The following is a 14893-nucleotide window of genomic DNA, read 5'->3' as shown; positions in this document are numbered from 1 at the left end:
AATTCCACAAACTACATTTTACCTATAAAATGCTTTTTTTAAATTTTCCTACTTTTTTTTTTTAGTCACATGATTTTGAAACTAAACCTGTATTTTTGTAGAAATGAGAAAATGAAAAAATTTCTTTGGACTATCGATATCACGTTACAGTTGAAATTTCAAGCTTCAAAATGTTTTTTCAATTTTTTATCCGCAATGATTTTTCGCCGAGTATCGACATTATTTCTAAAAATACAGGTTTAGTTTCAAAATCGTGTAATTTGGTCGATAAAAACATAGGAAAATTTTTAAAAAAGGATTTTGTAGGTAAAATGTTGGAGTTTATGGAACTTTAATTGAATTTTTCGAGAGAAATTTTTTTATCGATCCGCAGAGTGTCAAAAATACATAATTTTAAGGAACAAAATAATGAGTTCTTTTCTGAAGCACAGAACAAGGAAGAGAAAACCTTTTTAAACTACCGATAGGCCGTTAAAGTTGAAACTTCCAAATGCTTTTTTAATTTTTTGTCTATGATGATTTTTCATCGAGTTTCAGCAGTTTGACAACAGCCCAATTTTTAGTGTACGAAAAGTGTTCCCTATTTCTTTTTTAAGTAGGGTATAATGAATTGTTTTATATCAATTCTTTTTTATAATTCTTGTTTCCAGTTTTAAGAAATTAAATATTAATTTTAATATCTATAAAAAATAATATAAATAAGAAAACTTTCTTAAAAATTTTCTTATTAATCTTTATTGTTTTTTTTTTTTTTGCGATAAGTACACATTTTTTTTATGGAAAATATTTCAACTGTTTTGGTGGTGAATATTTTATTAAGAAAATCAAACATTGATTTATTTAAAATCATTTGTTATAAACTTAATAATAGTGTTGTAAAATATATTGAACTTAGCATAATATGCGGAGTAATGTGAGCCAAGAGTATTATGTTGGTCGAAATATACGCCAAGTTATCACACAATGCTGGTTAACCCACGGTTTAACAGATGATATAATTAATAATTACACTGTGTGTGAAATCTGTGGCTGCTAAAACCAAGTTTACTGAACTGACATATGTATCTATTACTGTTTTAGAAGAAAAACGGACATATTGTACTTTGGCGAGTCAGTAAGACAAATGGTGCAGGGTGTATTTCAAATTTCCGTGCTTTTTCGTCGAGCTTTCTCAAATTGACGCACGCTAGGTAAAGCCAATAAGAAGTTACGATGCTGTAACATTCGCCGCTAGGTAGCTACATTCGCCGTATTTCTAACCGATAAGCTAAATTTTTGAAAAATATTCCGCCTGCGTAGCAGCGAAACACGCGTCGGACAAAAGATTGGGATTTTCAACGAAATTCTTTTGCATAAGCCTTATATATTAGATAGCGGGAGAGTAGTCTCCTATAAGGGAGCGCAGATCGATAATCGTCCACGGTATAACCGGCCGTTTTATTTATACTTTCCAACACCGTAAAATCTCGGAGCGCGAGGATTTATGCGACACGCAGATATTCCATAAAATATCGAAGACTTTGGCGAAGTAGTAGCGGGCCGATTGTGATCAGCCGCGAGGTGTACGAACAGGACTGAAGATAAAAGCGTTAAATTTCCAAGTTTCTCGAGTATAAAAATATGTTTTATAAAATTCTAATTCTTTCTCAATCTTCTCCTTCATTTTATATGTCAAGAAATATTAAATAAATATATTTGTATATAAAAATAGCTTTCAATATATCGAATTTGATAACTACAATATTATATCCTGTATCTGCATCATGTTGATTTGTGACACAATGTTCTACTGTACGCAGACTTTGTCGCTGGAACGTAATTTTACAATCAATATTTTTCTTCCGAAGGGCAGAATTTATATTTTATTCTAAAAAGATTACTTTCGTCTAGTAAAATTAGTTAGTAATTAAAATTTCATTAAAATTTCTTATAATTGAATATAAATTCCGAAAGACAAAATAGCTCAATTCTTTCTATTTCTTGTTTGTATTTCTATATTTTCAATTGTAAAAAAATATACCTATTAAATATCTCGGTTATCGTGAATTTTGACAAACTTCCACCGATCGTCGGTCCCCAACGGCGATGCAAAACCGCGTTCCAGCGACATTCGTCGCCGCGGAATTTCATCGTGAGGGGAAGTGCCATGCCACCGAGGCCATTAAAGCGGCGCTTTCACGAGGACGGCCTGCCCCGCTTACGAGCACAAGAGACCGTAAAACACATACTTACACATAACCTCGAGATTGACTACGTTGGACTTGGCGCGGCCCTCGACGTTCCCGGCCATGCAGGTGTACCCTCCGGCGGACTCTCGAGTTATACTCTGCAACACCAGGGAGTGGTCCGAGAGCACTACGCCGGCAGTGACGTTGTGATGCAGCTGCTCCTTCTGAATAAGCAAACGAGATACCGGGTATCTCTGAGCGTCAACGAACTGCTATGTGCACGCGTGCGGAAACGACCCGCATCTCGTTTCAACGTGACACAGTATTTGTCCGAATACCAACTTGCGTTACACACGATATTTCTAGTCGAGACGCAATTCGATCCAATTCAGTCTCTAAACAACAACCCGAGTCAGAGATCAATCTGAGTCTAAAGTCCAAGTATAAATTTAAAAACGCGCGTTACTTTGCTCGAATTAATTGAAAAAGTATCAATAGTTTCTTTACCAGTTATTTATTATTAAGTAATTATTATTAAAATACTTGTTATTGTATGTATTATTATTAATAGTTATTCTAAGAATAGTTTTAACCGATCTCTGAACGCAAACGCGTCACAGAGACGCTCGCAACATTGTTAGATAGCGGATGAAACACCGACGATCGTTTTGCGTCTGGTGCTTTCCGCGCGCTTCTCTCTCTCTCCTTGTCTTTCAAATTCCCGCAGGACTCGACGGCTCTCATTGTTACCCGTCGTAAATAAACAAATTTGTCTTAGTCTTGGCATTCGGTACCGCTTCCGCGTCGGCGGAGATCGTGCTACCGCTTGGGAAGAAGCAACCGCGGCCCGCCGCGGGTTGTCGTCTGCTCGAGGAGGTCGGACAAAGGGAATTTACGATGTACACTTGTCCTCCCGCTATCTTTCCTATTTCCTCTCCCGCCCTTTTCCCTTTCTGTCTCTCGTTTTCTCTCACGTCCCCTCCGTGGGATAATCCTGGCGCTTTTTTTTCTGTGTTTTATCGTTATTTCTTCCTCGCCTTTTCACACCCTTTCCCTTCATCTGTCTCTATCATCGCTCTCTTGCAATTTTCCGTTTTCTTCCTCTTCTTTTTGCCTGAATCCCATCGTATATAGAATGCGTACATAGAAATCGTAAGCATACTCTTGGCTGGCATATTTCAAGAGCGTTCTCCGCTTGTAATTTTTCTTAGAAAGAATTAAATTGAGAATTATGCTTCCTCTCTTACAGTGTTTCAATTTTAGATAATAAATATATCCTGCGACAAATTTGTATATTAAAATGTTATGATATTTTTTTTTTTTTTTTTGAAATTATAAAACAAAATTCCACTATCTATTTACAGCACCAACAAATTCTTTTAACTTCATTACCAATATCCCGATACTTAAACAATAATTTTTTGCTTTTAAAATTTGGATTTCATTTATTACACGATGATTCTTCCGAAGAAAAGCCCGTATAATTTTTCCTAATCGTGCTCTTTCACGCGTACGAATCGAAATATAACCCGCTCTTCTTTCTATATTCCATTCGAGAATGATAGCGCCATATTCGCGTTTTGCACTTGCTTCTCCCTCCGATGCGGATTTACATCGCGCGAGAGAAAAATTCCGTTCAAGCGGAAGCATCGACGCGATCGTGATTCAACATATTTGTACGCTTTAAATCACGAAGAGATAACGGTGCTTTTTTTCTCCCCGAGGCACCAGTAAAAACATGAAATAAAGTAGTCCACCAAATTCAGGATATGGTTTGATATCGTCATGCTTTTTTTCGAGAGAATAGAATAAAATTTTTTGAGAGAGCACGCGTTTTTATGTATCCAGGAATTTTTGAGTATTTAAATTTTATGTGAAAAATAAATTAAATATATATTAAATTAAAATATATTAAAATCATATTAAAGAGGTATGATATTAGAGTAATATTTTCTCAACTTTCTTTACTATTTTAAAATATTTATTCATTAATTATCTTAATGAAAAGGTTTGTGTGTGAGAATCTCTAAGATTTTAACATTGGCATTGTATCCTTCGACCTATCGACTTAGGATGTAATCCCTCATAAATAATCAATTCTAATCAATTTTCTGAATCTTTGTAGACAATAATGAGAATATTCAAAATGTGTAATGAAAATTGATTATGATATAGAGAAAGATCAATAACATTGTCAAGAGTATCGAAACATAGGATATCAATTCATTTTGGTCGAAATTAATTAATAAGAACGCGAAAGGATTAAGGATTCTCCGAGGATGTTTGCGGAGAATTTTTGCGGAGGTTCGATAGGCGATGAGCGGATAAGATCCAACGAAAACGGGTCACAAATAATGTCAAGAGAAGGTAGATACAGCGGCTATAACGACCGCGAGGGTCCTCGCGGTGCGAAGAGACTCGCCTGCTTGTTTCACCAAATGAGTAACGAGCTCCGTATCTGTCCTTCTCTCCATGGAAACTCTATTACATACGTATGTGCCGAGGGTGCCGAGGGTGCCTGCAGCATCGGGAAGCGATACGTCTTCGCGAGAGACAATATCACCGTTGTATATGCGCATGCCCGTTCATGTCTTAAGCTTTAAGCACTCATGAAAAACAGAGAAGCTTCACGATCTCGCGCGTAATGGAGTAAACTCCCTGTAGTTCGATGCAAAGAGAGAGAGAGAGAGAGAGAGAGAGAGAGAGAGAGAGAAAATAATAATAAATTTGAAGATATTAGCTTTTTTTTTATATGAAATTATATTGTATATACAAATCTAAATTTATAAATTAGAACATTAATTGGATTAATTCTCAAATAAGATATATAAACAAGCATCTATATTTTATCGATGTGAAACCGACATACGAGATACGACTTATTATATTTTTTGCACAAAGCAAAAAATGAATATTTCAGCTATTTCTTCTATTTCTTCTTCATTAAAAACAAACTTGTCATATACTTATATTCCACGATTTCCTTTAAAAATGATAGTTTTATAACAACATCAATAATTTTAGCCACTTTTGCAGCCGAGCGATTCGTATTTTCCAATGAATAATCCACGTTGTCAACGAACGTGAACTATTTCTATCTCGAAAACTCTCTCGCGGCGCGAAATGGAATTTCCTATTTCTACGGCCACCTCCAGGATACGCCGTCCTGTGGGACTCGCGTATTCTCGGAGAGAACTCTCTCTCTCTCTCTCTCTCTCTCTCTTTCTCTCTCTTGTCTTACCGTTTCCGTGTGAGTTCTCGCGTAACATGACGCCATCGTATTAGACGTTAAATATACGTACCGTGTCGGAGACCGGGTGATAGGAGCGCGTGCCTCGTTCCGGAATATATCCGTGTCACCGGGTATAATATACACGAAGCTTCCCCGGACTCGAGACACGGACGATAAGTTCCAACCCTCCGCCCCCTAACTCCTCGCGGCAACACTCCGTTACGATGGTACGTGCATCTTACATCGCGTGTATCTCGTCGGCGAAAAGTTACGCCATTCGCTCGGGTTATGCATAAGTAACAGCTAAATCCTTTTTTAACTTTCAACTCGCGCCCGAGCATGCTTTCTCGTTGCTTTTGCGAGATGACGCGAGGAGATATCCGCTGTGGATGCGAGTCTTTTCTCAATGGAGAATTACAGAGATTGAAAACGTGGTACGATTTCGGTGAATTGAAATGCTGACTGAGTTCGTGCTTTAAGTCAGTTTGAATTTTATGACTTTTTAGAAGATGAGTTTACATAATAATTTGTTAGCCTAAAATATAAATCAAAAGTCAAGAAAATAAAATCAAGTTGTTATATAAGATACAACGACTTGAGAAATAACGAGCGAGGAATAATAAAGTCTAAATCAAGAATATATGGTAATCGAAAAATGATAACACATATATTTTGAGAGAGGAGAGGGTTGAAATTTAAATACAATATAAACATTATATAACGCACATATGTCCAACATATAGAACATTTTGCCATATTTTCCCGTATGAGCAATTTTTCATCCCATTTTCGCGATGAAACGAGATACATCGATATCAAATTATTTCGAATATTGGATAAAGTTTCGAATTCTCAAAATACGATACTAACGATACTAATCGGCGGAAATTCAATTTCCATTCAATCGTCGCAAAATGTGAAATGTCGCCTATAATATGATATAATGATGTTATATCATAGCTCACGATGTGTAACGCTCGCCGCAACGTTAAACGTAATAATCATGTACCAACGATTTCGGATTTACACACGTTTTGCTCAACCGAATCCTTTATATTACATGGTATCTATAACAATGTAACGCAATTTCACGAGATATCGAATAAAACGGCAAACGACAAAATGACAATTGTTTGTTTGTAACTGCAGCAATGTATTAAGCTGCAATGTTTAAGTGACAAATATATTTAAATGTCAAAAGCCTGCGTTCGTGTGAGTCGAGTGTGACTTCGAATACCCATCGTGATCGCGTTCTCGATAAATTTTTTTTCGTCGCAAAAATATACATATACTGCGGGGAACGTTTAACATCAAACGTTTCGTAACATGATTATTGCAAATATAGAGAGTACGATAGAGAAAATTTACTTAAATGATCGGCATATATTGTACAAGCTCGAATTGCATCATACGTATATAATCACACGTGCGTTATTTCACGCTCGTATGATACGAAATGAAAATTTGCTGCAAGCGGTTTCAAAGGCGCATCCAAATATTTGTCGGCCATTTTTTATATCTCTTTCGATTTCCAGACGAAATGGCAGGCAGCTGCGAGTTAATCCGCGACTGAATCGTCGTCGCTCGTTCGGATAATGCTCATAGCTGCGTGCACGATTTCCGCTCACATACGAAAAAAGTATTCTCGCCCACAGTCTGAATATTGCGCATCTTTATTTCTTATCGCCGCTTGAATAATTTCGTACAAAAGTGTTTTATCGATCGCGACTTTAAGAAAAATATTATTTTACCTGATTACTATTTGTAATGTTATTTACATTTTACCACGTATTCGACATCGTCAGTGCGATTTGTAAATGAAATAACGAATAGAGAGAAAACACGAGTTTTATAGTAAAAAATATTCTTTAGCGAGTCTTAATTTTTTTGTTTAATTTTTTAATATTCCTTGTACGATTATAGTTCTCGAAACTGTGTGTGTTCTCCCTTTTCTTTTTTTATTTTTTATAATAATTAAAAATTACAATCAGAAAAATTCTTTCGATGAATAAGGCAGCTGAGCAGCGTGCAACAAAAATGTAGATAAAAATATGTCTTTTAAATCTCTGTGCCGATCTCGAATCCGGATTAATTCTGAATCTTTAATAAAGACGCGATTGAAGCGCAGGAGTGTCACCGCGAACGAGTTGTCGCAATTCTCACAATGGTGAACGCACGATGCGCGTTCATCATTCGCGCAAACATGTGCGCTCCATCCATCCGTCCGTTGGCCATAAAATTTTCGTCGCACGAACGTTTTTACGAATTTGGTAAACCAACGGCGACCGGTGATTCGTGGGCGATTTATCGGTTCGGTTCGACGAGCAGGGCGGCACGCGGTACGAACGGAACGGGAGAGGTGCGCGACAACGGGTGCTCGTAAATTTACAATAATTTCGACGAGAATGCACATGGGCGCTCGCACGTCACCCAACGAATAACTGCAGACATTCCGAAATTATTCTTGCTCTAAAATTCTATTCGAATGGCGGATAGAACTTATTCCCTTCGCTCTTCGCTCTCCGAAGATTCGCCGCATCGTGAATCGGATCCTTAAATCCATTGCGAAAACTCGGACATTGATAATAACTTAGCGAGGAAGAGCGACGAAACAAATTAATGCTTGAAAGCGTAATAAAGTAAAAAGGAAAGATACTAAAACATTCAGAGTTCTCAGGTTCTTTGTTCTTTCTTAAAAGAAAAAGTTTTTTTTCTTTCTTTCGTCCCTCTTCTATATTCTTTATATTATAAATTATTTCAAGAGAGAAAATACCTCGAAATGTCTCCAACTCGAAACAGCTATATCCTTTTTCGTTCCCTTTATATAAAATACTGTCCAATTAAAAGTTTCTTTCCGGGATTTACGGCAGGAGAGAAGAATTCCTGTTCGATGCGCCGTTCGAATCATATCGAGCGTTGCCTTCGATTTCCTCGCGCGATTCTCCAGCCCGTTTATCCGAGACGTGCCGAACAGCCTTGCACCTACCATCGCGTCTATCGTCGTCGTTTCCTCGTGCGGCACCAGACCGATAAATAATTCGCGAAATTCCGCCTGGAATTCCCCGAAGTCGCGTTTACGGCATCTTGCCCCTCTAAGGAAAAATTTTCGTCCCCTCTGGCAACGCGCGAGACTATCCGAGGGGGAAAATTGTCCCGTAAGCGCGGCGCGAGAGAAGCGACTCGATATTCCTTCTTTGTGAGGAGTCGTGAGGACTTTCGTCCTGCCTCTTAAAAGTTTAAAGAGAACAGTCAACATTCTTCCTCTCACGCCCGTCTCTTCGCTTAAAAATGCAACGACGTCATGCTGTTGGAACCGAGACAAACGATCCGCGAAATTGTCCGAAGAACAAAAAAAGACAGAGAGAGAAAAGAGAGGGGGAGTAAAGGATAAAGAGATTCATAGAAACTATACCCGAAACAGAGTATATCATTATCCTTTGTATTTCTCCGTATGTCAAAATAAATTATATTAAGCTTTAAATGGCTGATTAAGATTTCGCGAAATCCTTCAGTACACGTTAAATGGCATTATTCTTGAAATAATTATCTTCTGAAATTGTCTTTTCTTTTGCAAGTGCGCTATCGCGAAAGAAGTTTAGGCATTTATGTATTAATATCTGTCATTTACAAGTTAAAATAATATTATGCGGAATAGGTATCACTTTACCACCAACTTTTCCTCTCTTTCCCTTCGTTGTTATTGTTTATGTGTGTTTAAAAGATTATGCCAAAAATAAAAGTATCATTGTAAAAATCAATATAACCATTCCTTTCTAATCTCGTATGCTGAAATTTGATTTCATCGATTGAAAATAAAAAAAAAAGTATTTATTTTAATCTTGGTGCATAATTTTCAAATATTTGCATATTATATGATTCGCATTATTTATCTATAGAGTACGAGAATAAGAGCGATTGACGCAAGCTGTGACGGAGAAGAAAAATATTATCGCGATCTTACATATAAATCTATCTGGCAGATTGGCTCGAGTTGGCGTTGTAGAAGCTTCGCAGTATTTAGTTTTGTTCCGGGGATTAACCAGCGACTGGTCCAAGTGAGCAACGCAGTATCCTCGGAGGAAGCGCAGTTTAAATATCGCACAACGTCCTCGTAGGACGTGAGGATATCGCGTCATGAACGAACCGAGGAAATGCTCGCAGGATTTCCTCGTCTCGAAGAAGAGAAAGAGAGAAAGAGAGAGCGAGGGAAAATGATGAAAGACGTAATCTCGTTTAAGAGGCTTAGCTCTAGCGATTCTCGAATGACCGAAGATAAAGGTGAATCTGCACGACGTACTTTTCGACGATCATCTTTGCCGACAAAAAAGGTATATCATAAAAACAATACGCAAGAAGATGAGAGTCCACATTGAATAACAAAAGCTGCAGAGCTTTTCCACGTTGTCATACTTTTTCTGTCTGTTATCGTACATAAAATATCTGGCTAAAATGGAGGGAATGATCTATATTAATTAATGTTTTAGTGCAAATCATCTTATAGTGATCATTATTCGCATTGAACGATGGAAGAAAATGAAGATCGATCGTAAATCTGTTTGTGTAGTTTTGTTGGAATACAAGTTCCCTTGGAAGATCCTTTGTGAAAATTTATAGTAAGATAATTCAGGACACGTTTTCCTCCATAGCTTCCACAAAGATTAATCCAAAAAGTAGATCGTTTTTTTCCGTCGTAGTGTCTTCGAATCTGATTAATTACGCCGTTGCAGCAGCACTTTGCTTTGATCGTTGTAATTATTCGGTGCTTGAGGATCCTCCCGCGCTAACTTCGGCAATTCGTTTCTTCGCGTACAACATCTCCAGAAATTGGTAACCGATAACGCAAGAGAATATCTAGGTTGCCTTAATCCGAGATGATCTTCCTTTATGTTTCGCAAATAGTACTATTATATAGTAATATAATAATAATAGTAATATTTATATATATATATATATATATATATCCTTGATTAAATAAAAAAAAGACTAAATGCACGAAAAAATCAATTCTTACGAAATTCACACAGATAATCACGAGTGTATATCTCTTCAGGATTTTGACGCGCGATTTTTAAATTTGTTGCAAATTCTAAAAATTTAATCCAAGATCTTTCTTCAACGTTTGAATTTCGTGTGCAAGTAGTATATATTTTTTATTAAATCAATAAAGATCAACCGCATTAAGAAATCATTAAATTTTATGAAACTTATTAATAATTATAAGCGGACATCTTTAGAACTCTGAAGAGCGTATACTTTTATGATTTTTGATAATTTATCTGTATGATATTTTATAATATTATTTTATTTAATTTATAGATTAAATTATAAAGATTAATATATGTTTTTATATTAAAATAACAATTTTTTTCCTTTTTAATAACTCGAACGTTCTAATCATATCGTACTGTCTGCCCGCGATTGTGCTTCAGTGTTGCGCAATGATTCATGTAATCTATTTCAGCTAATGCCACGTGCATCAAATAGCATTGTAGGCGAATGAGTCCGATACGCAATGTTAATGCGGGACGGACTAGGCGTACTAATTAGGGGACATTTCATCGGGGCAAGCGTAAATAGTCGGTAAAATCGGTCGTCCCTGAAATTCTATCCTGCGGCCGTTTGCAGTCGTTAAACGCATATATAGCTATATGCTCGTTTACCTCTTATCGTATCTTTTTATACCTTTGAAACTAATGTCGTTGAAATGGAACTAATAAAGATGTCATCTCATCTATTTTTGCTTTCTTATAGAGGAAGGTTTGTTTTATGATTATGAAAAAAAAAAATAAAAAATAAAAATTTCTATCATGCAGGTGTGGAATATGAAACATATGTTCTCAATATCCTTTATATATATATACTTGCTTTTGCATAAGTTTCGGTAAAATGATAATTTATTGCATTATCGATCGTATTTCGTTAATGAAATCCTTTGTTGAGAATATAACGATATTATGCGATGAGATATATGCGCAATTTAGGATGGGTTAAAGGGCTATGTTGAGAGAGCTATGATACTTGACCTATACCCTGCAGATCAATTGTAGCTAACCCAGATCTAACCTTTGATAATATTCGACTAATTCCTCATATATTTCCTAGGATCTATATACATATTTCTCTTCTAAAAAATTAGCCGTATCCAATTAATTAACTATATCAATAATTGGAAATGTTAGAAAGATTGACATATAGGGAAGTTTAAAATCAGAAAAATATTTCAAAACTAAATCATTGATACATTTTCGGTTGATTTTATCTCGTCCCATGTCTCTGTTATGTGTATCGTGTATGCAATAAATATTCATCCTATATATCTTAGATGCACGAATGTTATTACAAATAGTTGTGCATCTTTACTTTATTATCCGACACGAGTCTTAGTCTTTAGATTTGCAAAAAAGAGAAGATTCACGCTTACCTCGTGGAACCAGGCCAATTTGTTAAACTTGGGATTCGCCCTGATGTTGCATTCGAAGTAAACATCGGAGCCCTCCTTGATGTTTTTCGGATTCAAGGTGGAACCCATTTTCAAGGTGGCAATAGGTGCGACTGCAATCAGAATTCAAATTCAAATGTTGAATAAAATGTGACAAATATCTTACCAATTGTAAAATATTTGGTAATTTATTTTTATTTAAGAAATCCTCGTAAACATTTTTATTATTTATCCTATAAATTTATATCCAATTAGTTGTATACTTAATAACATAATTAAAGTTTTAAACGCGCGATCTGCTGCGGCAAAATTCGAGATCGAATTCTATTTATAATTCTATACGTCGCCACAACTTTTAATAATACTAGAGCAACACAGGCGCGCGCTTTTATTTATGGACATTTTCCAATTTTTTTAACTTTTCTATCCAAACTTTAACTTTTTCTTTCACATATTCGAGTTCGAGGTTTCATGCCTTTTTTAGAAAGGGATGTGCGTCCTGATATATAGTTTAATTTGTTTGTATGTATTTTATGTGTTCACGATATATGTGTTTTCTGTAATGCGTGACGCATAAAATTTATAAATGACATTCTGTCTTGTGTGAAAATATTATGTTATAAATTATAAATCATCAAAAAAGTCTTTACATATTATTTAATTATATAATAATCATTTTTAATATAACTATTAGAATATTATAAGCACGCGTTACGCGCGCGTAATTTATTTTGTGTGCATGTGTATATATAATTATTTAAACATATTAATTCTACACATAATAACTCGTTTTTTTAAAATAAATTAAATAAAAATTATACATCGTCGAAATCCGTCAAATTCCTCCTCTAAACGCAATCAATATCGGGAAATTATTTGCTATTATAATTAATAATTAATTAACATTTATAAATAATATGTAACTACATATATCGCGATGATAGATTTCGAATCACATATTTTGTAATTTATTCATTTAACCAAATAAGAATTAAAGTAATAAAAAATCATATTATAAATTATCGTTTCGTTGCGATCTTTACGGATAATAATTATTTCTTCAACAACATAAAGAGTCAAATATATTTTGTCCACAATGCTATATTTGACTTTTCAACATATCTAGATATAATTTGGATTAAGAATATGCTGTAAAACGATCGAATCGCAAAATTGAATAATTAATATAACGATAAGTTCCGTGATACATTCATCGTCTAATAAATAATTGATTTATAATTTAAAACACTTATATAATTTAATATTTCGTATATATGTATATTTTATAATATACAATAAATATTCCGGCAGCGAATTAGAATAATACCTAACATAGTATTTGGCCTTGGCGGCGTAAACATTGGCGCGCGTAAACGTTGTTTATGTATGACGGCCTTGTTATCATTTATACAAAGACATTTGAATAGAACTGTAGTGGGGCGAGACGCTCAAATTCCTTTCTTACGCGTTATCATTCGCGCGGCGACACTCGAGCAATAAAGTAGCGGTGCGTCGTCGGTGCCGTGGTCGTGTCGCGGACGGCTTTCGCGTCTTCCGCGTCGCGTGTCAACGCAGCATTGCCACGAGTCGCACAATGGCTCATATGTGGCACGCGCATTTGTGCGTCGAACGCACATTAGTGCGTCGTCGTTGCCGTCATCGTGCCGTACGAGCAACGATGCGTCGCGTTGTCGCGATATCGCGTTTTCGCGTCGTCGCGTCTTCGCGGTGGACTTCTCTATCTCGTTTTCACGATTGTCATCGAGAATCATACTTTGTTGCCGACTAAATGGGATGTCTCTCAGCGTTGCAATCTTTAATATATTAATACCTATTAATACAATTAATTTTATATCAATATCAATTAATATTAATACTATATTAATATTATATATTATATAAATATTTATGTATTAATAAATTTAATATATTAATGCAGGCGCAATGTTAAAACGCCTCGGTATCGCGGCTGAGGTGAATGCCGGCCGCGTAGCAACGTATGTTCGTGCATAGTATAGATGCATGTTCGCGCGGTTAATCTTGAACTTCGGTTCGAGAATCGGCTGTCGAGGGCACGTTCTGCTCCGACGAACGGTTCGGCCCGAATCGGTTAGAGTTCGGTCGATTGTTTTGGAATCATCGTTAATGGGTCCCTTCTCTTGTACCGTCTAACAGCACATTGTAGCGATACTAACATGTTTGGCATTTGAGGAGTCGGCTGTACTAATTAGGTTCGATTTTCGCTCGCTAGAGAAGTTGATCTCCCGCTTTCGAAGTGATCTAGATTGTTAGCACCTAGGAGGTGGGTATCTTCGTTCTCGACCCGTCTACCAGCCTTACGATAAACCCGGCTCAGTCTGTACGATAGAGACTTGGTGGTTCGTATGAAATCGTTCCTAACGATGTTCTAGTCGGCCCTCGATGGGAGCAGGCGCGGGTCAAGAGTCGAGCGAACCCCATTCGCGATGATTCCATCGATCGATTTCGTCTTCTTCCGCTTCCGCTTAACCTTTGCTCGAAGTAATCGGTGAATTCCCGACTTGTCGACTCGAAGTGTGATTCTCACGTGAGGCGGGATTCGATCGTGCCGAAATTCGAAAGTGCGGGAGTGTCGTTCCAAGTATCGCGCGTATAAGTGCGCAAGTAATCTTTCAATAAAAGTGCGGGAGTGCCGTTTAAAGTATCGCGCGTGTGAATCAACCTGAGAGAAGGGGAGGCCTACGAGAAACATCGTGCACCGGTGGAGCAACCCTGTGGTAAGTAAATTGTTATTTGTATATTAATTATTTATTAATTGCAATTTAAATTGAGCAATTAATCGCGTAACATAATTTTTTATTTATATGATTTAAATAAGAGAATTAGAGAACAAGATTTTTATACGAAAGCTATAATCTTGTAAAAGTTTCTCCTTTCTATTTATAGCTTTTATATGGAATTATTAGTCTTATTAGTAGTAGTTTTTTTTTTTTCAAAATTTAAAAAATTATTTTATCAACCTGCTTATTATTATATGCATCGAATATAAAAATTCAATGCGTGTAATAAACTTTT

The 14893-nt window shown here is 36.2% G+C and overlaps 1 protein-coding gene across 4 annotated transcripts in view; it reads right to left on the bottom strand.

The window, feature by feature from the left end:
• The window catches only part of LOC138940677 (nephrin), a 224172-nt gene that overhangs the window by 14533 nt on the left and 194746 nt on the right, over positions 1–14893 (bottom strand). For all 4 annotated transcript variants that reach the window (XM_070309785.1, XM_070309787.1, XM_070309784.1 and 1 more), the window contains exons 9-10: positions 11822–11952; positions 2233–2392 (exon numbers count right to left, since the gene is read on the bottom strand). In XM_070309785.1, the coding sequence (XP_070165886.1) occupies positions 2233–2392; positions 11822–11952 (291 nt within the window). The remainder of the gene's footprint in view (positions 1–2232; positions 2393–11821; positions 11953–14893) is intronic.

Source organism: Polyergus mexicanus, unplaced genomic scaffold (genome assembly GCF_030449975.1).
Source record: "Polyergus mexicanus isolate NDT 795.1 unplaced genomic scaffold, iyPolMexi1.0 SCAF_17, whole genome shotgun sequence".
NCBI lineage: Eukaryota > Metazoa > Arthropoda > Insecta > Hymenoptera > Formicidae > Polyergus > Polyergus mexicanus.
This window is presented reverse-complemented; position numbering and strand designations above follow the sequence as displayed.